The sequence below is a fragment of the Talpa occidentalis genome, unplaced genomic scaffold, assembly GCF_014898055.3.
Source record: "Talpa occidentalis isolate TD23 unplaced genomic scaffold, MPIMG_talOcc4v2.1 talOcc4.12, whole genome shotgun sequence".
Taxonomy (NCBI): Eukaryota; Metazoa; Chordata; class Mammalia; order Eulipotyphla; family Talpidae; genus Talpa; species Talpa occidentalis.
Window position 1 is genome coordinate 16,886,519 of NW_023601212.1, and position 25,272 is coordinate 16,911,790.

The 25,272-nt window shown below is 44.5% G+C and overlaps 2 protein-coding genes across 23 annotated transcripts in view; one reads left to right on the forward strand and one right to left on the reverse strand.

Moving 5' to 3' along the window:
• The window catches only part of BUD13 (BUD13 homolog), a 564,524-nt gene that overhangs the window by 522,390 nt on the left and 16,862 nt on the right, over positions 1-25,272 (reverse strand). The window contains exons 11-12 of one of the 4 annotated variants that reach the window (XM_054693122.1): positions 16,323-16,428; positions 12,697-12,959 (exon numbers count right to left, since the gene is read on the reverse strand). The exons of 1 other annotated variant lie outside the window; for it this stretch is intronic. In XM_054693122.1, coding sequence (XP_054549097.1) covers positions 12,849-12,959; positions 16,323-16,428 — 217 coding nt within the window. In that variant the 3' untranslated portion in view covers positions 12,697-12,848. Of the gene's footprint in view, positions 1-12,696; positions 12,960-16,322; positions 18,115-25,272 lie in introns of those variants that run through there. 2 more of the 4 variants (XM_054693121.1, XM_037505327.2) reach the window with 2 other exon arrangements.
• Positions 882-15,001, forward strand: LOC119240699 (uncharacterized). Of its 19 annotated transcripts, none has more exons than XM_037505317.2 (11): positions 882-990; positions 5,782-5,877; positions 6,147-6,227; positions 7,265-7,365; positions 7,682-7,815; positions 8,179-8,398; positions 8,977-9,178; positions 10,788-10,974; positions 11,323-11,479; positions 11,606-11,638; positions 13,494-15,001. In XM_037505317.2, exons 3-9 carry the CDS (start codon positions 6,181-6,183, stop codon positions 11,476-11,478), a joined length of 1,047 nt encoding a protein of 348 aa, XP_037361214.1. In that variant the 5' UTR covers positions 882-990; positions 5,782-5,877; positions 6,147-6,180; the 3' UTR covers position 11,479; positions 11,606-11,638; positions 13,494-15,001. The 19 variants fall into 19 exon arrangements, 10 of the variants coding, with proteins under 10 accessions (XP_037361214.1, XP_037361215.1, XP_037361218.1 ...); XM_037505318.1 differs by lacking the exon at positions 13,494-15,001 and adding an exon at positions 12,825-12,900; XR_005124171.2 differs by lacking the exon at positions 13,494-15,001 and having other exon boundaries at positions 11,397-11,479; positions 11,606-12,101.

Genomic DNA, 25,272 nt, shown 5'->3' on the forward strand with positions numbered 1-25,272 from the left:
AATCACTTTTCTATCTGCCTCATTTGCATAATAATTAGTCATCTCACTGTTTGGCATGCCTGTGAATGACAGTGTTTTAAATTGAATTAAGATTTTAATATTCTATTTTCCTGCTTTCTTCCCCCTCCACACGCTAATCAAAGTCAGATTTGGCAGCCGGCGAGAGGGTGGGGAGGAGGCTGGCAGGCCCTGGACTTGGCCCGCGCGGCGCTGCTGAGAGCGGTGCTGGGGGGGCGCGTGTCTGGAGAAGACAAGGGGCCAGCCCGCGCCCAAAGCCCGGCACTTGAGAGGTTAACCCACCTCGCCTCCCCAGAGACAGGGAATGAGCGGGGAGGGCAGGAGCAACGGCGGGGAGGGCGCAACAGGCGCCGCGAAGGCACAGAGAGCAAGACAGCGCTTTCATTTTTTTTTTTCCCCCAAATAGGCTGCTTTTTGCGAGAGGAAGTTGGGAAGCACATTACAGGCCAGTAATTGCTCCCCGGTCACTAGTCGGGGCTAACTTAGATGGCTCAGGGGCCCCAGGTAGAGACGCAGGCTGGAGCAGTCTACAGCCCGCTGCCATTCTCCGGGTGGATTGAGAGAACAAATCTCTGCAGCTGAGCGGGGGCCCCTTGGCCCCCTCCACAGCTGCCACCTCTCCGCACACCAGCAGACCCCCTGCCAGGCAGGCTGGACCAGAGAGCGAAGGGTTTCTGAAAAGGGGCAACAAGCAGGGGCACGTTGCCCTTGGTTAGGGGCAGTGGTGGGTTTCTCTCTTTCTTACCCTCAAGCCCTTCTCTCCACCCAGTCCCAGAACTCAGTTCCAGCCTCAGTGAGGGGCTGCTCCAGCCCCACCTCCTGGCTTGCCTCACATGTTGCCATGGTAACCCCCAGGCTGCCCTGGATACCCATTGCTGCTCCAGAATTCTCTGCTCTGGCAGGGCACTCTTCCCTTTCACCATCACTGGAGACAAAGGGTGAGGATCACCAACACTTGGTCTCTCCCTCCAGGTGAGTAGGGGGCAAAGATGGGCCGGGTTAGCGTCTGCAACCAGCACCCGCCTGGCATCAGCACTGAGAAGGGGGTGGGGGACAAGCCTTTCTCCAGGCTGAGTGAGACCCCCTCTTGCTACAGAAACCCCTTGCTCCCTCAAGGTAAAACTCTGTACTTAGAGATAAAGGGAGAGAAGTCCCCTCGCTGAGGAAGAAATGGGGTTCTGCTAACAGGTGGAGTTGGGTGAGAAGAGGGAACAACTAGAAGTTTCTAGGAGAGCCAACAGGACTCCATGGGGGGGGGGTCTGCATCCCCCATCTGCACGTCAGTCAGCAAGGCCAGGCAGGGAAGTGTCCAGATATTTCTGAGGTCCCCCCAGGCACATGGTGTCCCTGGGCTGACCCACAAACCCTCCAGCCAAGTGTTAATTAGGAAGACACCAGCCTCGGGAGCTGGTAGTACCAGGAACAGGCTTGCCGAGTCTTCGCCTAAAGGAGTAGAACAAAAATTGCCAGGATGTAGCACAGGCACAGAGCTATCCAGGAATTATAGGGAGCTTTGAGAAAACAGGCCTCAGGTTTTTAGACTATGTGTCCAGTCCAAAATGGAGGGAAACACGCAGGCTTCTTACCACGTTGTTCACCAGGCCGAAATGACCCCAGACTGAACACCGTGCTACTGCGTCACTCCGGGGACCCCAGCCCTCACCCCAGCCAGCCTCACCCACCACACCCAGTCAGCAATTTGGTCCTGGCCTCGTGTCCCACAGCCTCCAACTGGGAGTGGGGCGCTTCGGGCAGTGAGGCCAGCACACACAGCTAGTGCTGCAGCAGCCTCTGCTGGCCACTGCGCCTTCCGCACTTCACCCAAGGCGCCCCTCAGATCTATGCCTAAGCTGAGTTGCCATTCACCCAGGACAGGCCTGGTTTACACGTGTTGTCCTGGCATAATATTAACAGGAAATGAGCACATGCACACATACATACCATTTGCTCTCAGCTTGTCCCAGTTTGGAAGAGAAACTAAATGGACTTTCCAGTCACGTTCACATTCAGGGTCCCAGAGAGCCTGGGAGAAGGTAGAGAAATTCCAAGGGTGGAGACAAACAAACTTCTCTCCTTCTGCCCCAACGAGAGGTGAAATTATTCCCCTTCAGTCAGCAGAGAAGGAAACTCAGAGTCCCCTACCCTGGGCTAGGGCAGAGGCAGCTTCATAGTCTTGTTCCGGGAAAGAGGAAACACTTGAGGAAGAAGACAGAGGAAGCGCTGATCCAGGGAAGGGCAGGAAGCCTGAAGGGAACACAATGCTATCCTACATGTGTCCAGCAGATGGCAACCCGGAGCAGGGCACAAGGGCCATCCCTGCTGCAGCCTGGCAGCTGAGCCCCCACCCACCCCGTCCCAGTTCACTGGTTGCCAGGCATGGCTCTGGGCTATGGCCTCTGCCCTTCTGCAAAGCACATCTAGACTGCAAGGCCCTCTCTCCCTTTTATTCTGATCTCCATCAGCTTTTCCCAGATGATTCCATTGATTGGACTGCAGACTCAATAAATTAAGTCATTTCGCAATTTCACAAGGTATCCCACACACTCCCCGACCCCCAACAGAGGAGGAGGAGAAATCAGAGCCATCAGACCCCATGCAGGGCTGCTGGGCTCCTGGATCCCTGCCCCTCCTGCTGTTGCTCTTGACGCCAGGCTCTTCAGGGATCACTTCTCCACCCATTTGAGGGGTGGATTCCTGAGTACAGAGGTACAGGGCCCATTGTATTTCCTTGAGGTACGAATGGGATCATAGAAACCATGGAATTTCTATATGTTCTGTCATCTAGAGAAGTTAATGCAAATTAGTTGCACGTATATACACATGTGTACATCCATTGGGAATCAGCAATTGGGCATCTGGGGGACTCGGACAGCAACAAAGTGCCCACTCGAGAGACTTAGGAGATCAGTGGGAAGAGAGAACCTGGGCTGGGGTACATGGGTTTCCTGCAGTCACCCACCCAAAACCCCTCCCCGGGGAGCACGAAGCTAGACCCTGCCTTAGGCAGAGGTCCCGCCCTGCAGGCAAGCAGCTGGTGTCTGCTTGGTTGGCCCTTGGGCCTTGGTCCCAGGCCTCTACCATTTCCCTCCAGATTCTTCCCAGGCCTGACATTGGGCTCAAATTGGGAATATTATCCCCTTTCTCCCCTGCAGGAGAGTTCTTATGAAGAAGAAAAATAGGGATCACAAAATCCCTAGAATGATTTCAAAGACACCTGATCTCACACTTGCACATCATTAATAAAATAGCTGCTGAGTTCTGGAAGTTCACACTTGCCCAGTTCTTACCTGCAATGAGTGAACTTACCAAGTATTTATTGAGCGACTTCTACAGCCACACCGTGGTGGATGCTGGCGACCGTGGACTCTGCATTTAATAAGCTCTAAATCGAGCAGGGGGAGCAAACCACGCCATAATTCACTATAACACAGACAGATTTAGACCAGAGCCAGTATGTACAAATATTATGTGAGAAAGCCCAAGAAGGAAGCATGATATTCTCCCTTTCTGCCAAGGGAGCCAGCAAAAACTCTACCAAGGATATGACGTTTGAACTTAGCCCTGAAGAACGAGCAGGGTTCCGCTCGGGGGAGGAAGAACAGAGGTCTGAAACAGTGGTGTCTGACCAAGGGGGAGGGAGACGTACAGAGAGCACAGGGAAGGGCCCGACGGGTCAGCTCCCAGGTCCTCGAAAGAACATTGAGGAGAAAGGACACATCCTGCCCCCACTGACCCCGGAAGACGAAGACGCTCCTTAGAGAATCATGTTTCCCCCACTCTGTCCCCATGGACTCCAGACTCCCTCTCACTGGACTTGGCCTGGCTGGCAGAGCCACTCCGGGAATACCTGGCAGGAAGTCCACGTGCTAATTAAGCATTCAGCTCATGTCGAGACCTGACCACCAGTTGGCCAAGCAGATTAAAGGCCACTAAGGAGCTGTGGGGGGAGGCCTGAAGGCACCGAAACCACTTTGGCTACTCTCACCCAGAGGAACCTCCTCCAGGCTCATTCATTCATTCATTCATTCATTCATTCATCCGAACACAGAGTATAGGATTTGGCGGCTTTGTGGTTTTTAGCCTCAGTTTCCTCATCAGCAAAATAAAAATACTAGTATCAAATATGTTGGGTTTTTATGAAATTAATGTATAGAGAGTGCCTGGCCCATAGCAGCACTAAATAAATGATAGCTGTTAGTTCGAAGGGTAATGCCTTAGGCTAGGAACTAAGAATTTGAAAATGAGTAAGAGACCTGAGTAAGAAGATAATAAATAAGAATAAGAAAATGATTCAGAGTCCTGGCCATAGGACCCCACAATCCACAAAAGAGCATGATGAATGTTGGGTTACAAAGCACCAAGAAAGCTCAAAGAAAAGCTACATCTGTAAGCAGGTCCAGTACAGGAGCAGGAATTTGCAGTAGCAGGAATTTGCATTCTGAGCTCCTAAGTAGAACTGGGCAGATAGCTCTGTCCCCTGCACATAAACTGGGGGTCGCCCAGAATTTCAGGGGGCTGCTTGGGTTTGTTTTTGGTGACACTTTCTTTTCAATCCCCGTTGTAAGACTTGCCAAACTGTGACTCAGAAGTTAAGTCCTCTCCAGCATGAGGCCACGTTGGTCCGGCTAATGTGAGCCTCAGAGAAGGAATGAGCCCAGATAATTCCCACCTCCTCCTCTCGTGCCTCAAGAAATAGCAGGACAGGGCTCACGTTCCCGCCACCTTGAGTGCTGAGAAAGCATAAGAGAACAAGAAAGTGGATTCCTAGAAGCTAAGGTGGTTCAATCGGGTCCAAATCACCAACTGCAAAGGCAGAGGTGGTGGTTACACAGCTCCATCTCCCTTCACATGTGCAAAGGAGTGGAGGGCACTGTGGACAATAATTCACTCCGTGGGAACCACTGGTGGATTGTGGTCACCATGAAAGCTAGTTCAATCTTGCACACACCGATGGCACTATCCAGTTGGAGGGCAGCGAGAGTCCTATTGAACTTGGAGCAGCACAGGCTGAGCGTTAGGCGGCCAGCCAGCTGCAGGTCCCATGGACAGCTGCGCGCTGTCAGGAGACGGCATGGGCCTCAAAATCGTGCACTGAAGGATGGGTGAAGGAACCTGAAAAAATCCAGGAGAGCCCAGCAGCTTCCTTCTAATGTCAACATGACTGTGACATGACTTCTGATCATAAAGGAGGTGCCACTATAAAGAAGGAAAAATCATGTCAGCCACGATGACTCCCAGAGATGAGTCCCTCAGCCACTGCTGTAGGTCCATGGGACATATGCCAACCCGACATATGCCAACTCACACAGTGGCATGGAACGGCAGCGTGCAGGACTGTACCTCCAGTCTACTCAGGCTGTCCAGCTGGAGCCTCCCAGGGGAAGGGGGAGCATGCCTCCATATCCTCCCAACTCCAGCCACCTCAGTCCTCTGCATCCTTTTCCTCTCAGCCCAAGAGGGCGGTCATTCTCGGCTCCGCTGCTGGATTTGGCAGTGGAGGGAAGGAGAGGGGTCTCTGTGCAAATATAACCACAATTACACCCCTGTGTGTGAGCAGTAACTTCCTAATACCTTATTAATTAAGAAAAAATGTCTGCTTCCTTCTGCTTCCTTCCTTCCTCCTACTACCTAAGTCTGTGGCTCTAGGAAGGGCAGTGGCAGGGCACAAAAAGAAATAGTTATCCCAGTGCATTTACAATGTCAGCTAGAAAATGGTTATTGGTCTGCTTTTATCAGCCCCATGACATGAATTTTATAATTCAGACAAACGGAGAGGCCACAAAGAAACGCAACTGCAAACATCGACTTGCCCAGGAGTGGAACACAAGTCTGTCTCAGGAGGCGGTCTGTCTCAGGAGGGTAGGTGTGGAACTCCCAAAAAGTGACCCACCAAGGGGACCCCAGCACTGGAGTGGGGGGTGAGGATTAGATCTCTTTAAGACCCTCTCCAACTCTGATTCTATGAGTTATATAATTAGCACTGCATTTGCATGGGACCAGCGTTTGGGACACTCAACCTAGTAAGCTGATGGACAATCCTTTTAAATTAGCTGGTGTGGAGAAAGGGTGGTAAACACAAGTCTTTTAAGGTATCTTCCACCTCTGAGCTACCTATTTTGTGATTCCAGGTTCTGAAAGAATGTCAGCAAATCCACAAAATTGATGAGATGCAAGTCAACCTTCTGCGTCAGGACAACACCTGGGAGTGTGTGAGTGTGTGTGTGTGTGTGAGTGTGTGTGTGTGTGTGTGTGTGTGTGTGTGTGTTGGGTGGGGAGTGCAGATGAGGGCAAAAAAGACAAGCATCTAACAGTCCAGAGCTTGGGCGCACACACCCTCACAAGATACACATCCCTCACACATATAGTAGAAATCCAGAATTGAACTTGAAGCTGGTCGCAGAGACAAGGCCCAGCAATCTCAAGGCCAGAGTAGTTTCACCACCAACCCCCGCCCAAGCTGCTAGTCACAGCCTCTGTTGTTGGGGACACAGCCGCCTCCACCTCCTCTCCAAAGCCAGGGTTTTCACCTTCAATGCAGAGGAACAGGGCAACCTAAGGCACCAGACCTCAGAACCAACACCAACCTGCCAAAGCACAGGCACTCGCTTCGGAACGAGGAACAGGGGTAGGGCTGTGCAGAGGCACTGCCCGCAGGAGCCAGAGGGCCATGCCCACTGTGGCTGTGGGTGAGTGTCCTCTAGTCACCTCACTACCAGGCACCCCCCACTTCTCACTCCCCTGCCTGTCCCCAGAAGTCCTGCTCTCTTTCTGTCCCTCCAACGCAGGTGACAGGCAGAGATGGACACAGGAGGCTTCCTGTCCTGGGTAAGGCTCTAGCTCAGGGCATGGTGGGCGCTCCATGGCTCAAGTACAGCCCTCCCCACAGACTTCTCATGACTTCCCCCCTACAACCAGACTCCTGACAGCAACCTCAGTATCACGACCCTCGGCAGACACGTCCTCCCTCCTGCAGGACACAACACCCCCTACACTGTCTCCTCCACTTCACACTGGCCAGTCAGGGAAGAACAGGCTGTCCTCTCCTAGAGTCCCACCCTTGAACCTCAAAAGCTGCCATGCCCTGAGCCAGCTCATTACCCAGGACATCCAGGGGCCTTCCTCTCCCTGAGGAACCAGAGAGACTTCCACAGGACTTCCTGGGAGGGATCCTTGCAGCTTGAAGCAGGAAGGGAACGAAACCCCTGACTCAGCTCCTAGAGACTGCTCTTTCCTTTGCCTCTTGGAGAAACAGACACCACAGCAGCTGCACCAAGGCCCACAACACAACACCCCCCAATCTGGAGTCCATCCAGACTGTGGATGACTTCACCGCTAACCACCATCACAGTAAGTCACCCCTTCCCCAAATGGTACTGCTTTCTAGGTCTAAAGAAATCTGAAAGGCTCACTAAAAATAACTGCTTTTGAAATCAGCCATATGTCCTTAAATGCAGAGAGTTTCACCCCAACCCTCCCTGTCCCCTGCCCAGTTCTTACTGACCCATCCTCAAATAAACTCAGTTTGCGTCCTGCCTGGATAGTCCCAGCCTTGGCACCGCCCCTCCTCTCCCCTTAGCGGGATGAACTGGTCAGCAGAGGCTGTCAGCAAGTAAAGGGGGAAATTGCTGGAAACGGCCAATCACTACTCTTCCCCCTGCTCCAGATACCTCCTCTTCTGGGCACAGAATATCCTGCACACCTGTCTGCTCTTCTTCAAACAGCACGACCCCCAACCCCACATGTCAAGAGATGCTGGCTCTCCAAACCCCGCCAGAGAGCAGAGATCCCCGAGCTCAGGTGAGGCTGGGAAGGAGGCAAGAGCGTCGACAGGGCAGTGCCATCAAGGCAGCAGAGAAGCTCTTCAAGTATTTTATTATTAACACTTAAGAAAAGAAACTATTTATTAAGCACCTACTAGGTGCCAGAAACTATGGCAGATACTTTATTTCAGATATTCTCAATAAGCACAGGAAAGGATAAACTATCCCGATTTTACAAATCAGAAAATTGCGGCTCAGAGAAGTCACTTCTATTTCCTAGAAGGTAGTGCCCGCCTAGTTTTGGGGAGCTTTCATGCTAGGAGACTGACCTCTACTCCATTGAATTCCCCTATTAATATTTCATACCTTGGGGATGCAGCAGCAGGGGGTTGCTTTGCAGGAGTCAGAATCCAAGGAGGAAATATTCCCGGGAGTTATCAAGTACCGGCTGGGGCCCCTTCTGAAGTCTCCACTCCACTTGCAACGCCCATGCTACCCACACAAGCCTGGAAGTCAATACAAGCCTCCATGGCGCCCCTTCAGGAGTACCCGTGGAGAATATTCCAAGCCCTGGCAGACAGAGCCTGTGACTTACCCTGGGGAAGAGACTTCCCACTCAGGTGAGACGCAGCCTGGTAGGAACAGGATGGCAGGGCTAGAGTGGCGCTCTCTGCAAAGCAGGGTCTCAACCCTCTATTCCCAGCACACCTCACTTCACCTTTCCCAGGGCACGCCTGTTCCCCGCGGTGGGAGTCGCCAACCTGGATGAATACAGTAAATAGCAAGGGTCCTCCCTTAAGATCCTCTCAGGGAGCACTTGGCTACGTGGCCAGCCAGGACCCTTGTGGGAGGGCACTGTGCCAACCACCACACCCTAGCCCAACCTCCTCATGTTTGGACCACCTGGGGGCTCTGTAGTCCAGGCTTTCAAGGCTCAGGTGATCCAAGAAGCCTGAAAGGCTACTCAGGGATGCCACACTAAGGACTCTATACTTTAAGTCTTGGGGAGATACCCCACCACCACCACGAGGGTTAGAGTAGTGGAGGAAGCAACGTTGATATATTTTGGGTCTGCTATTCCTGCTATAAAAGGCTGTCAAGTAGAGCTGGCTGCACAGGAGCCAAGGCTGGGTCCAAATCCCCTTAATCTCATGACTGCCACAGAGAGGAGCCCTCCGCACATTCTTATTCCCCTTAGGTAACTACTACGTGGCCACTACTCACCAGATTTCGTTCCAGAACCCTCCTCTTGGCCAGTTGATAACCCCGATTCACATTCAGGGCAGAAAAATAGCTCCAAGAGAGCAGCCAGGCAACATGGAGTGTATCAACCAGTATCAGAGGGACAGCCAAGCTCATGAGTGCAGTCAAGTCCTCCAACATGACCCAGACAAGAACAAGTGAGTAGCCAGAACTGTCAGCAAGCTCCCCGGTTGTAGTGGGGGAAGGGGCCAGCGGAGGGCTCCTTTTCCCAAGACAAAGGAAATAACTTCCAAACTCAGTCTTCAGCTCATAGTTGTAAGAAGCAACAGAAAACAGGGCTAACGGTCTTGAAATCCTGGATCTGTAAGATTCACTTAGTCCTCTTACCTTGCTTTAAGCAAGGATGAACTATATGCTGCTCATAACTGGAGTTCATACTTCCCCTGCACATCCCAGGAACACATGGACTTTAACTGCAAGGCAGAAGGTAGCATAAATAGGGCCTCCCCTGGTGGCGCAGCGGTTGAGCGCTGGGCTGCGAAGCTGCCCACAGCCTCTGCTGCGCCGGTTTGATCTCCGGCCACCAGTGAGGGTCCCACATGGCGTGCAGACCTCTCCTGCGGCACCTGCTGCTCCCCTCAACAGTGTACTTCGGTCCTTCTGCCTGTTCTGCTCCTTGCTCTGGCTCTGGTGAATTCGCTCACCCTCCCGCGCTTCTGACTGTACCCAGTGCTTGTATAAATAAATAAATCCTTAAGATGTAGCGTTAAGTAGCCAGGGTGATCCATGTGAAACTATAGAGAATCAGGTATTCCTGGTCCTGTCTCCTCCCTGATAAAAAGCCTACTTCCTTGGGGCTCCAGAATGGCCTGCTACATCCCTACAACTCATCCCTGAAGAGTAAGAAGGCCCAGCTCCAACCCAATGCACACATATTACACCAATGTTACAGAAACCAGGTATACTACAAAGCAGTAGATGAGAGGGTAACATTCACCCCGAGGTGACCAGGGACACCAGCCTACCATCAAAATCAGCTCTTCTCCCCCAAGCAAACATACTTCCAAGCTCTCATTTCCCAAGACCACATTCTCTTGGCGGTAGCCTCTGGCTGCCTTGCAGCGTTTTTTAGAAACGCTCTCCATTGCAGCCCTATCCTCAGCTGCAGGTGTCTCAACCTCTCCGCTAGGTCTTAGCAGGATAAACTGGAGAGTATGAAAAGAGGTAAAATAAATTAAAATTTTTCTTCCAGAGAAGAAATAAATTATCATCTGAAAAAAACACCGTATTTTAGGCAGACACAAATGAAAGTCAAAGAAAGCATGCAGCTGGCACAGTGGCCTTCTGTTTGGCATGCCTGGATTGGCTCACAGGTATAGATGCTGATCAGCATCTACAGAAATATTTTTAACCCATGGAGCAACTATATCCAGACTACACAGAAGGGCACTGGCCCTCACTGGCAGCCCACCACCTATCAGCATCAGAAGCCAGTTGCCTGAAAAAAATGATCTTTCTGGGTGGGAAGGGCACTGCCAGGTCTGGAGAGATAATAAGCATAAGGCTCTTAACTAGTCCTTCAACCCATAGGCTGGGATCAGGGAACAAAGGAAAGAATTTACCCTGTCAGGAGGCCCCAACCCCATTTTTCTTGGAAAATCTGGAAATAGGGCTTTCCAAAATGCAGCCACTTACAGGCTCCCTGACCCCAGTGGTCAACATGTACTTGACACATGGTAAGTACTTAATAAAGACAGCAGTTAAAATCATTATTATTTCCCCAGAAATGCATTCCTCTCTTCCCAGATGTCTTAACCTACCTCCTCCCAAAACTCTGGTAGGAGTCCAGGCTAAAAGCCTCTCAAGCACACTCAGGGCCCTCAAAGCCAAGTTCCAAACTGAAACTACTAGCAAGCAATCCTTCAAGGATGGTGGAACTCAGCCCCAAGTGTGCAGTGAAGACCCGCATAACAGAGGCTATAAGAACTTCCTGGTAAGAACTCCTGCTCCCTATGGTGGGGGGGCAGTTCCCTGGACACCCCCTTTACCTCTCACCTTGCTGCTAGGGTGAGGATGAGTGGTGAGAAAACTGGAAGGAGAGGAGTCTGGTATTTAAGTCCTGCTTTTTTACACCTCAGTTATTCTGACCAAGTTAACCTCTCTGTACTGAAATTTTCTCTCCTAAAAAAAAAAAAAAAAAATAGATAGAAAACCAGACCCTGCTTACTAAGAACTAGTGCTTTGTTTAGCTGTGATTCCTGTAATTCGTTAGCTGACAGAGGGTGCTGAAGCTAACAATCAAGGAAGGGAAACTGACTGACAGCTCTCTGCCCCTCCCAAGGGTATGGGTTCACAAGTACCAGATGAGGATCAAACTACCACGAGGACCACCTACCTGCCCCTGTTTTCTCAAAGGGTGAACCTGTGTAAGCCCAAGGTCGTCAGCATCAAACGTAAGGCAAAAAGACCTCCTCTGCTTAACAAAGGAAAACACTGAGGTACGAAGGAGAAACTGAGTCATTCCCAGATACAGTAATGGTACCTGCAGATGGCAAAAGCCAGTGTCACAGGGGAATCGACTCACCTACAGCCTGGCCCCATAACCTCTCTGCTTATTTTTACAGACCAGTCCTGCTGCCTGAAAACTGGCTTCAGAAGTAAGTACTTATGCCAACAACAGAACTCAAAACTAAAAAGAGAGAGAGAGAGAGAGAAACAAATCAGGAAAGAAACCGCCCAAATAACCTAGGAAAAAATGCACACTTCAGGACACACATCTAACTTGCTCAAGCTTAAAACCAAGGACGCTAGACAGCTACCTCACAGCCTAGACTCAGCTTTCTTATAAGAATTTCCCAGGCACACCTTCACTCTAACCCAGTTCTGACACTGATTGAGCAAGGATAACTTCTTAGAAAGGAATGATGCACTTTGTGTCTTAGAAGGTACAGGAAACCTGAAGGCAAGAGAGGCCAGAGTATTTCTCTCTTATTAATGAATCATTGGCAAAGCATCTGAACGCTTCTCAGTATCATCAACTAATTATATTCTATTCGGGCTACAGTGTCTGCTCACTGCTGCTTTATTTTATGTTTTTTGAAATAAATCATGTATCATAAAATTCACCCTTTTAAAGTGTACAGTTCAGTAATTTTTGGTATTGTGCATGTATTTTTAAGTCTAAATACCCAAGTGGAGGTTTTGTAGAAAAGAAGAGCAGGAGGGTCAGAATCTGAGCAAAAAAAAAAAAAAAATGGAATCTCTTCCATGCAGAGAGAGACTTCCAAAGCCTAAGTAAGGGAGATTCTAAGCAAAATCTATACTTCAGGTCTCTCCCTTTAAAATCTTGACTATATTGAAGACAGCATTAATTTTCTGGATTTAAGGTATAGCCAGGAAGCAGAGAAGACTATGCAAGTGGACTTAGCCACCCATGTCCTTGAGAGATTCTAAAGTCTATAAATTTGACAAAACACAGTTTTGGGGCTTGCTTTCCCCAGTGCAGAAAAGGCACATCATACTGCCCTCTTGCAGCCAGTCTGGAAAATGACAGCCAGCTACCAGCTAAACAGGCTTGGAGGTCTCTGCCTTACAGGATGTGCTGTGATAATACACTCAAATTGAGGCAGGAAAAATTATCAGTTTTCAAATGCCTACAAAACACAGAACTCACCTGAAATAGACTCTACCTCAGTAGGCTTGAAACCAAATAAAAAAAATTCCTTTTTAAGGGGGAAAAATGTGGTTTAAGCTTTCCAAACACTTGAGCCTCTTTGGTCAGGCTACTATAACAAAAATACCATAGACTGGGTGGCTTAAAAAATAAATATTTATTTCTCACAGTTCTGGAGGCTGGGAAATCCAAGGTCAAGGCGCCAGTAGGTTCAATGGCCGGTGAGGATCAGCTTCCTGGTTTAAAGGCGGGTATCTTCTTGCTGTGTTCTCACGTGACGGGATGAGCAGAAGCCTCTCCTGGGCCTCTTTTATAGTGACACTAATTACATTTATGGGGGCTCCATCTTCATGACCTAATCATCTCTCAAAGGTCCCACTTCCTAATACCATCACAGCAGGGGCTAAGATTGCAACATACAAATTAGGGGGGATAAAACATTCAGTCCATAATAGTCTCTTAATGCAAGTTGATCCTAAGAAACAATGTGCAGCCCCACAAAAATTAAGTTAAAACCTGAACCCATATGGAAACAAACCCAGGTAGGTGGAAGTGTGACAAAAGAGTGGGTGCAGAATCCAGTGTCCAGAGCCTATATTGCCTAGGGATTTTTTTAAAATAAGCTTTTTGTTTTGGAAAATATTCAGATTTACATAATGCCATAAAACAATAGTCTATTTACAATTCAACTATAATCTCCTACAAAATTATGGTACATTTGTCAAAACAAAGAGATCAATGTTGGCATTTTTCTATGAACTACATAGCAGACTTAATTTGGATTTCACCAATTTTGCCACTAATGCTCTAATCTTCGGCCTTTAAAAATGTGTTTACAGCAAGGAGACAACAGATCACCTGAGAGGCGTGAAACCCAGCAGAATACCACATGGGCACTGTGTAACTTTGGATTTTATTTCCTGAGCTTGTTTCCTCCCTAAAAGTGCCTCTGCTGCACAGGCACTAATTAGACACAGCCCAGTTTACCTTCTCTAAGCTCTCCTCTGACAACACTGGCCAGTCAGGAAAGTGACATCCCCAACTTGGTAGTGCCTCCAGCTGACTCTCCTGTTGAAGAATAAAGTCCTTTTGGGGTGGTCAGGCCTAAAATTATTTCAAAATTCATGCATGTCTCAATGGCTGGTGGACGGCAGCCTTTCTGCAGGAGTCTGAGAAGTGCACACTGCAGCCGAGATGACTGCTCTCCAACCACATCCAGTTTTCCCTTAACTCCTGCATGAGTATTACATTGCCTAGGCTTCCCTGACTGAGCAGCAGCCATGTAAGTTCTAGCCAGAAAAATCTGAGTGGAAGTATGTGTCATTTCGAGAGTTGGCCCGTAACATCTGCCAAGCGGTCCTCTGACAAAGGCTCGACTTACTAAAACAGTAATGCCTAAAGCAACCTTGGAAGCCATGTTAACACTGGCATCAGGCTGGTCCTGAAATGACTTCACAGAGCAAAGCTACCCTCTCACTGGCCCCTCCTGAAACCACTCTGGGCACTCTATGTGTGAGGTGAAAGAAAAAGCTTGTAATGTGCTAAACTAGCCCAACTGGAAGATGCCGCAGCAGTCTGGACGCCCCTACCCATTGCAGGTTCTGTACGGCAATTCCATTAGAGCAAGACCTTGATTCCAGATGGCTGTTCAGGGCCATCAAAACACAGAACCAAAATGCTCATATGCCCATATTCAGGACACGCCATCACATTCACCTGTGCCTGGGCCCGTTGTTTCACTTTGCCTCCTCCATTCCACATTCCAGGCCTATTCTGTTCCCTCCCATGTGCCCTACTGCAGTGAGTCAAGGGGCATAACCGCCATAGAAAGTAATGGTGCTTTGTATGTTTACTTAGTTGTTTTTTGCTGTAAATTCCTTGTTTTTCTTCACCTAGAGTCTATCATGTCGCCGAGTTCCTAACTCTTGCATCTGACTGCTCTATATTATATGTCATCATTCATATTTACCACATTTTACTTATCAGTTCCCTTAGGAACAGACATCTAAGTTGCTTTAAACTTCTTCGACCCAAACTGTACCAAGAAAAACATCCTTCTACATAACTTCATGTGGATTTGTGCAAGTTTCTCTTAAGTATACAGTCAGCAGTGGAACTGCTTTGATGCAGGGTATGTACATTTAATGAGTTATTTATTGTTGTGAAAGAAATTACCTCAACCCAATGGACTATGGTAGAGGATCATTAGGACTCTGGTGGTAGGAATAGTGTAATAACATACAATTGTGGAGGTGTGTAACCTACAGCCCTGCAACATAAACAGTGCTGTAAATCAACATAACTTCATTAAATACAGTTTTAAAAAAATAATGCCCTCATAATGAGAAGAAATTTTGTAAATCAGATATCTGATAAAAGATTTGTGTTTGGAATATGAAAAGAACTCTACTTCAGAATGTATGTGTGAGGGCCTCCCTGGTGGCGCAGCGGTTGAGGCGCTGGGCTGTGAAGCTGCCCACAGCCTCTGCAGCACTGGTTCAATCCCCGGCCACCGGCAAGGGTCTCACATGGCGCAACAGACCTCTCCTGCTGCACCCGCTGCTCCCCTCAGCAGTGTACTTCGTCAGTCTGTCTTTTCTGTTCCCCGCTCTGGCTCTGGTGAATTCTCTCATCCTCCCGCACTTCTGACTGTACCCAGTGCTTATATAAATAAATCAATCTTAAAAAAAAAAAAAAAGACTATGTGTGAGTGTGTGTATCTGTCTATTAATAATCCAATTAAAAAATGGGCAAAGAGTTTGAACAAATATTTCTCCAAAGAAGATATATAAAGATGTTCAACATTAGGCATTAGAGAAATGCAATCAAAACCACATTTATATCATTTCATACTTACTAGGATGGCTAGAATCAAGAAAACAGATTAATAACAAGTGTTAGCAAGAATATAGAGAATTGGAAATTTCATGCATTGCTTTGGAAGTTTAGTATTTCCTCAAAAAGTTAAACATGGAGTGACTGTATGACCAACAATTTTACTCCAAGAAAAATGAAAACATATCCACACAAAAACTTGTATGTGAATGTTGTAGCAATATTCATCACAACAGCCAAAAAGTGGGACCAACTTAAATGTCCATCCACTAATGCATGAATAAATAAAATGTGGTAGATCTACACAAGGAATGAAGTACTAATTTATACTACAACAAGGATGAAACTTGAAAGCATGCCAAGTAAAAGAAAAAAGTCTTTAAAAATAGGCTATTGTATGATAGATCCATTCACATATGAAATGTCTAGAACAGGCAAATCCATACAGACAGAAGGGAGGTTGGTGGCTACCTAGGGGGAGCTGGGGACAAGTGTGAAGAGACTGCTAATTGACACAGGTTCCTTGTATCTCCAGAGTGACTGAAATGTTTAAAAACTGTGATGGTTGCATAACTGTGATATGCTATAAACTACTTAACTGTATACTTTAAGTGGGTAAATAGTATAGATATGAACTGCATCTTAATAAAGCTATTTTTTAAAAAAGACATTAAATACCTATTATCTCACAGTCTCTTTGGTTCAAGTATTTGGCAGCTGGGTGATTCTGACCTAGGTGCTCTCATGAAGTTGCGGTCACGCTGTCAGACCTGCACGCATCTTAAAGGCCTGAAATGGCACTACAGGATCCACTTCAAAGGTGGCTCACTTACGTGGATGGTAACTTGTTGCTGTCTGTCGGTGAGATGTCTCGGTTCCTCTCCAATTAGGTCTCTCCAGAGGGCTGTCTGAGTGTCCTCATGACATGGCATCTGGCTTCTTCCAGAGCAAGTGATCCAAGAGAGTACAAGGCGTAAGCTTCAATGACTTTCAAGACCTTGCTTCAGAAGTCACACGTTTTCCGGTACATTCTATCAGCTACACAGAGCAGCCCTATTCGTCATGGAAAGGGACTACACAGGAGCTTGAACACCAGGAAACACTGAGGGTCATTTTGATGATGAGAAAGACTGATAACAAAAGCTAACAACCTCTGTGACATGTACTATGTGCGAGGCACTGCTCTAAGCTCACAAGAAACCTATGAGGTAGGTACTACTATTTCCATTTTACAAATGAAGAAACTAAGGCACTGAGAAGTTAAGTGGCTTATCAAGGTCATCACTTAGCAAAAGACATACCTGGGATTCAAACGTAGGCAGTACAGCGCCAGAGCCACACTCTTAAAAACTATACAATACTGCACCCCAGATATCACTTTTAACTAAGTATTGCCCATCAGTCTCCAGAATGAATGTACAAGCTGAAAGTCCCTATGAGCTTTCATTCCCTATGAGTTCAGTTTCTTGCTTATTTTTGCCAACCAATAGATATAAAATAGAAACTTAATGTTTGAACTTACATTTCTCTAATTACTAGTGAGGTAATATATGTATCAGTCATTCTGGTTTTCTTTCTAGATTTTACCTTTTTCACATTCTCTGGCCAATTTTATTTTGTGTTTTTTCCCTGGATTTCCACTCTTTCTCTATTCAGTACCTTACATAGGCAATCCCTTGTCAGTTTTAGACTCTGCAAATATTTACTCATCTTTACCTTTAAGTATAGCATGCTCTGTTAATTAGATAGTTTTAATTATGAAGTATCAGACCTTACAGATTGTGCGTTGGGAATCTCATTTAACAAACTAACTCTCACCCCAAGGTCACAAAGATATTCTCGTTATTTTCCTACTGGCTTTAGCATTATACCTTTCATGTCGGACTTCAATCACTTTGGGACTTGTCTTTGTTTTACATGGTTTGTGGTAGGGATCCAACATTATTTCTGTCCATATAATAAACCAATTTTCTGAGCATCATTATCCATCTCTTCTCCACTAATCTGTAATGCTACCTTCATCATACACCATGTCTCTAAATGCCCAAATCTATTCCTAAGACTAGGTCACCAAACTCTTATCTCTAGGAGGGAGAACATATCACTGTGAGAGTTTTTACTCATAGTGCTTTCTAGATTATTGAGAATTTCATCATCTTCTAAGATCCCTTGTACTTCAGTACTAGCTTATATTCTTTCCTAAAATGAAATAGCCCATTAAGAAGATGATTAAAAAAATAGTTACATGTTTATTAAAAAAAGAAAAAGCCTTACCAAGAACAAACCCTGGGACACTGAGAAATCAATGCTTCCTCTGAAAACCAGCAACAACCAGTGTTGTACACCTGAGAAGTACAGTGCCTCAGTACAAACATCATGTCTCAAATATTCTTCATACTCAAAACTGGCATTCAAGCAGTTTCTGATCTCTGTGGACCCCAATTATTAGTATAGTCAACAGTTATTGTTGGCTGTCTGGCTGCCCAAGTCCACTACCACAACCCATCACCACCCCCACAGTCTCAGAAAAGTTACATATCCTCAACACTCCACTTATAGGCAAGTTCCTCTACCGCCTTCTTGCTGGCAAGCCTGGCAAAGCGCTTCTGTTCAAATCCATTGGATCTGCAATCAAGAGACATACCAATCAGCCAGAATCCTGAACTGGACACTTACTTTTGAAAAAAAAGAGAAGAAATCACAATACAATGAATAAGGAAGAGAGCAAGACAGGGGGTAAAATTTTAAGGCATAGGCAACAGAATCAAACAACTTTCAAATTGTACCACTCACTAAAAGGTCAGCTCACTCTCAGGTGATGTCTACATCTTATACTTTATCTATTCACTACACAAACATTTACTAAACTCTTATAGTAGACACTGAATCATGAAATTGAATGACAGACAGTCCTGATGAACTCACAGGCCAATGGAGACTGGCATTTAAACAAATAACTAGTAAAAAGCAATTAAACAAGTAACAATAAAAAGCATGAACTATGGTAGAAATATGCACTGAGTATCATGGAAACAGAACGGGGATCCTACTTAGCTTTGGAGGGGGATGAAAAAGAACAGCCAGGAAAGGTTTTATGGAAGTGGTCCCTAAAACTAAGTGGTCCCTAAGCTAAGTCTGAAAAGACAGATTAAACCAAAGGGTTGGACGTACGGAGGGTAAGGAGGACATCTCAGGACAGAGCACAGCCTGAGCAACAAGAGCACAGGCACAAAAATAAGAAATAGCCCGGTATATGCAGAGAACCAACAGCAAGCTGGTATGGCTGAAGTCTAAAACATGACAAGGGAGTAGCACAAGACAAAGAAAGGCAGGCAGAGGCCAAATCATAATGAACTTTGTAGACCATGGGAAAAAGCTTAAATTCTATCCAGGAGGGAAAGTGTTAAAGCAGGAACATTAAACTACACTTTGAAGAGCTCACTCTGGAGGAGATCAGAAGCAAGAAAGTTACTGCAATGGTCCGGAGAGCGTTAAAGCAGGAACATTAAATGACATTTTGAAGAGCTCACTCTGGAGGAGATCAGAAGCAAGACAGTTACTGCAATGGTCCAGGCAACAGATGTTGAAAACAATGATAAAGAAGTGGGACAGAAAGGGAGAAGACATGGTAGGGTTTAGCGATCGCCTACGGATACAAGAACAAAGAAGGAGAAGGTAAATATGACTTGTAGGTTAATAATTTTAGTGACTAGATGAGTGAGGCTGCCACAAACCAGGATAAAGAACACAAGAGCAGGAGCAGGTGTAGAGAAGGTGAAGCTGATGAGATCACTTTTGAATACCCTGCATGAAGGCACCTAAAGTACTTACCAACACACAGCTAAATATACCAGATTGAGCTGTAAATACAGATTTGGGGAGCACATATGTACAGGTGGTAACTGAAGGTGTGAACTCAGTTAAGATTCAGCCAATGTAGATAGAAAGAATAGCTAAGGGTTACAATTGGAGCCCTGAAAATATTTAAGGGGCGAACAGAGGAAGAGAAACTCATCAAGATGGCCTAGAAGAAACGTGAGAAAAGAACCTGGAGCAGGATTTCAGTAGCCGATCTCAAGTCCCCTGTAATACCATGTGTTCTTTCTGTCTTCTTACAGCAACATCTTGAAAGAGCCTGTATTCACTCTATACTTCACCTCTCACATCAGAAAATCCCTAACACTTTAGAAAATCCTGCTGCTCTATACAGTGAGGAGCAAACCAAAGCAGTGAGCTAGCCTGAAACCACAACTGTTCTGAGGATACCTGGCAGTATCAAGAGCGACTGCCTTGAATTTTGATGGCAGCTTGAGGACTGAATGCCTCCGCCCATATAAACCAGGGTAGTGGGTTCCAGTCATGGTGGAGGAACTTGAACAGACTAACCTATCTTCAAACAGCAATTCTGAAATCTGAACAAAACATAAAAATACAAGTATTTGAATGACCAAAAGCTGGCAGAACTGGATGGAGTTTATGAAGAGCTTTGTGAGGTTTTTTGCCAGAGCCAATTTCCAGAAAGCCACAGGCTTATTGACTTGAGGTATCAGTGTAAAGTGGGCAGAACAGCTGGTAAATCAGGGAGGTAGTACTGAAAAGAAACAATCTACAAAGGAGAAGAACCACAAAATCCACATACAAACTGCACCCAGATCCTTGGCTAAGTGCTAAAATGTGCATTTGCAAGTAAAAATCTGTGGCGCCCAATTAAAAAGCACCAAGTAGAAAATCAAAGATCTACATAGGGGGGTTAGCTGCTTCCACAGCAAAGGAGACAGCATAGCATTCAAATACAGTCAAGTTAACTGTCCACTAGAATAAAAATCAACACACCTCAGAGGAATGCAACAGAATTCAATCTTTATAATGTATCCTTCATAACATTCAGTAAATGATGAAAACTAACCAGATATGTAAAGAAACAGTAAAAGGTGATCAAACTCAAGAAAAAGTTATTACTAGAAACAAATCTTGAGGTGACCCAGATGTTGCAATTAGCAGATAGACTTTAAAGCACGCTTTATATTCTCAAGGAAAAAGAAAATATCTCAGAATGAATGAACAGATGGACTATCTCAGCAAAGAAATATAAACTATCAAATGGAAATTCTAAAGTTAAAAAATACAATAAAATAGCTGAAATGAAAACCTCATTGTATGGCCTAACAGACTGGAGATGGCAGAAGAGTGAATGAACTTGAAGACAGATCAATAGAAAGTATCATACCTTAAGAATAGAGAAAAATGAATAAGGTTTCAAAAATCTGTAGAAGAGTGTCAAGTCATGGGTAAATAGTGTAGAAAACTGGAGAAAGAGTGGTCCAGAAAAAAAAAAAATTGACAAAATAATAGCCCAATACTGTCCAGATGTAAAAAGCATGGACTCACAGACCCAGAAAACTCACCGAACCCAAAGCAGGATAAATACAAAGAAAACCACACCCAGCTACATCAAAATCAAGCTGCTTAAAACCAAAGAAAAGAAAGAAAATCTTGAAAGCTGCAATACATTACAACATATACATGTAGGCAGAGAGGTAACAGTGGAACAAATGAGGACTGTTTCTGATTTCTAATCAGAAACAACAGAGGGCAGAAAATGACAAACCATCTCTGAAGATGTTCCTTTCGGGCAGACAGAACAATTACAGCACTCTGGTACTGTCAACCCAGAGTTGTAAGTCAGTGAAACTATGCTTCAAAACTGAAGGTGAGAAAAAGGTCTTTAATTAACAGAATTGTGCCTATGTCAATTTCCTTGTTTTAACAACACACACACTACGGTTATATAAGTATTATCACTGGGGGAAGTAACTGCAACATACACTATTTCTCAAGTTCCTGTGAGTCTAACATTATCTCAAAATTAAAGTTTTAAGATGATGAAGATGAAATAAAGACATTTTCATGTCAACAAAAATAGAGAATTTGTCACCAGTATACCTGAAGGAAGGTTAAAAGAAGTTCTTCAGAAAAGAAGGAAACACATCAGACAAGGTAAATATGTGAGTAAGTATTAACTATATATTTTACTTGAAACACTGTATAACTCCCAGTCAGCTGTAATAAGTTACAGATAAATAGTGTGATCCTTAGAGCAAACATTAAAAAAAATTGCAGAGGTACAGCTTTAAAAGAAACAGAGCATTTAAAGTTGCATACTAAATTTTCACACTTAGAATCCAAAACACTGACAATACCAAATGCTGATAAGGAGATGAAACAAAAATCTTCATTTTTTGCTGTCGTATAACGTGGTAATAGCCACTGTAAAAGTCAGGGGGTAGCTTCTTATAGAGTTAAACAATTTCACCACATAATCCAGAAATCGCTAGGTATTTATCCAAGTAAACGAAAACTAAGTTCACATAAAAACTTACACATAGTGGGCAAGTGGGATAAAGGGGTGAATTCTATGGTGGCAGATAGAAGCTGGACTTTGATGGGTATCGTAAGATAGCATATTCAGCATATGCAAACTACAATGCTGTACACTTCTGAAATCTATGTTATAAAACTGTTTAATTACATACAAATTTAAAAAGAAAACATATATAAATTGCAGCATTATTCACAATCACTAAAAACTGTGAGCAACCAAGATGCCCTTCAACTGAGGAGTAGAAAGACTAGTATATCCAAACAATGGAATACTAGTCAGTGATAAAAAGAAATGAGTACTAATTCATGTAAGAACATGGATTAATCTTAAATGCACTTTGCTACGCACTAGAAGTCAGACTCAAAAGGCTACAGAGTGTATGATTCCATTCTTGTGACACTCTGAAAAAAGGCAAAACTAGAAGGCCCAGAAAACAGATCCAGATCAGTAATTATAAGTGGATATACAAGGGGGTATAACTGACTAAAAGGGACACTTACAGGGAATATTTCAGGATGCTGGAACTATTTTACATTGTACTAGGATGGTGGATGATTGACTCTATGGATTTGTCAAACCCCACAGGATTGTACACCATAAAGAGTTAACCTTAAAGGTTATAAAAAACCTTTTATAACAAAACATAAAAGGAAAAAAATCATCCAGGACATCGGGAGACCCCAGGAGAAACATGATAAAAACCTAACTATATCACAAATGTATGACGTAACAGTAATGGGTGAGGGGAAGGACCTGTCATTTTAAGTAATGCTGAAAAATGGTGTTTTGATTAGAAAGAATAAGGATAATAACACAAGAAACTGCCTATAAATGTTACTCTAGTTGGTAAATTTGTTTCTCATTTCTGAAATTCTCAATTCTGAAACTGTCTTACATGTACACTAGGATAAGCAAAGTGAATAGCAGATGTGGGTGTCAGGTTTCTCAATTGGAGAAGAAATAATTATAGATAAGCAAGAAGGAAAAGTAATACTGGATTAGAGTCAGCTACAACAATATGAATTGATACACTTGTGTATATTTTTGTATACATATATCTATCTAAATATACACATATATACATTTACATCTACACACACACACGCAACAGATGGATAAATACAGAGGTAATTATAGATATGTACGTATACATGGATTTTATACATGCATTACCTAATTCTATCTGAGATGGTCCAGACACTTCAATAAAAATAAATACCCACAACTGTCAGATCTTGGTTTCTAAATAGCATTCTCTATTAAACGCAGCCAGGGCTCCTTAGAGAAGTAACTGATTCTACGGTTGGAGCAGAAAATACCAGATGAGCCTGGAACATCTTGTAGTAGCAGAAAGTACAGGAGTACTCAAAAATAAAAGGATGGGGGTGTGTGGAAGGGACACCTGAGAGACCAATAGCCAGAACGGAACAATCTGAGCAACAAAAGAAACACCACCGCTGGGTTACATCACGGAGTCTAAAATATACAGGAGTCCATGCTGATTTAAACAAATGAGTGAATAAAAGGGGAAACTAAATAAACACGCCTTACAGAACCAAATAATATCTATTAGGTATCTCCCCCCACAGGTCCGCTTTTGATATAAGTTGAATTCAGTGACTCACTTCCAGACAAAAGAGACTAGAAGGGGGAAAACAGTAATTTTAAAATGAAGAAACCTGGCAAACAATCACTACCTAAACCACATCACTAGTGATGGTGCGTGGATATTACATACCCCTAAAATGACATCATAAGAAGGGCACGTCACCACTGTGGCATTCTTTCTAAAAACCTGTAACCTCAATCTAGTCATGGGAAAAACAACAAACAAACCCCATTTGAGGGCCATTCTACAAAATAGCCAACTATACTACAAAAATTGTCAGGTTACATACAAAAAGCACAGACGGAGAAACTGTTAGAGATCAGAGAAGACTTAGGAGACGTGACCAATGAAGGCATTTTCAGTAGTATCCTGAAACGGATCCTTGAACAGAAAAAGGACATTAATGGAAAATCTGGGTAAATCCAAATAAAATCTGGTACATTAATAATAACATACTAATGTTGGTTTCTTAGTTTTGATAAACATACCACGACAATTTAATAAATTGAAATGAAACTGGGATAATTACTAATGATACTCATTGTTACTGAGAAAATTCAAGCTTTCAAGCATAAATTAAAATTTTGAAATACAAGTACCCACCACTATGACTCGTTAGCTTCCTGTAACTTAAAAGATTTTTGTGATAAGAAGTAATGCAACAAATACATGATTATTAAATAATATATAACGAAAAATGTCAACATTTGGAAGGTCTGAAAAGCTCAGTAAACCAGTATTTTCCAAACGACCAGTGTATGATGATATAATATCATGCATGGGTAAGACCCATTAAAAGCAGGGGGAAAATGAATTTTAATTTAACAGTGTAAAGAGTTCTTTGATACAGTTTCAGATTCCATATTTCAACTAACCATTAATAACTTACTAATAGTTGTGCTTTTGGGTATCAAAAATATTAGTAACCTTTCCTTTTCTGACTGCCTATGTGTAAGGCAAAATTTTCCCCCTATTTTTCAACTAACCACACTGTAATGACTACATGCAGCAGAATCTTGCTATCTACATTAAGTCAGACATTAATGAGATTTGTAAAAATGTAAGTCAATGCCATCCTTCTCATTATTTTATTTGGAAAAATAGTTGTTTTTCCTTAAAAACATAGCAATTATATTAGTGTAATGACTATTATTTTTTAATGAGCCAATAAATATTTTTAAGCTTCTCTCTTCCTTAGTAATGGGAAATCTTAATATGATAAATATGAATAGATAAGTTAAACCAAAATTTTTTTGAGGTCGTCATTAATTTTTTAGAGTGTAAAGGGGTCTTCTGATCAAAATTTAAGAGTCAGTGTGCTAGATGCTATTACAGTGTTCTTTATTAGTAGGCAAGAGTAGACAGACTCTAACATGTAAGTAGAAGGACTGATTTTGGGGACCTCCCTGGTGGCGCAGCGGGTTGAGCGCCGCACTGTGAAGCTGTCCGCAGCCCCTGCAGCGTGGATTTGATCCTGGCCGGGCAGTGAGAATTCCACATGACACAGCAGACCTCTCCTGTCTCGCCCGCTGCTCCCCTCAGCAGTGTATTTCGTCAGTCTGCCTGTTCTGTTCCCCACTCTGTCTCTGGTGAATCCTCTCACCCTCCCGCGCATCTGGCTTTTACCCCAGTTCTTGTGTAAAAATAAATAAATCTTTGAAAAAAAAAAAAAAGGACTGACTTTGGATAGCAGCACATATGGTTCATCCATGATAAAAGAAAGTTAATGACTCTGGGTACAGCTGCTGGTAGGTGAACAGAATAGGTGGCACGAAACAGTGAGACATGACAA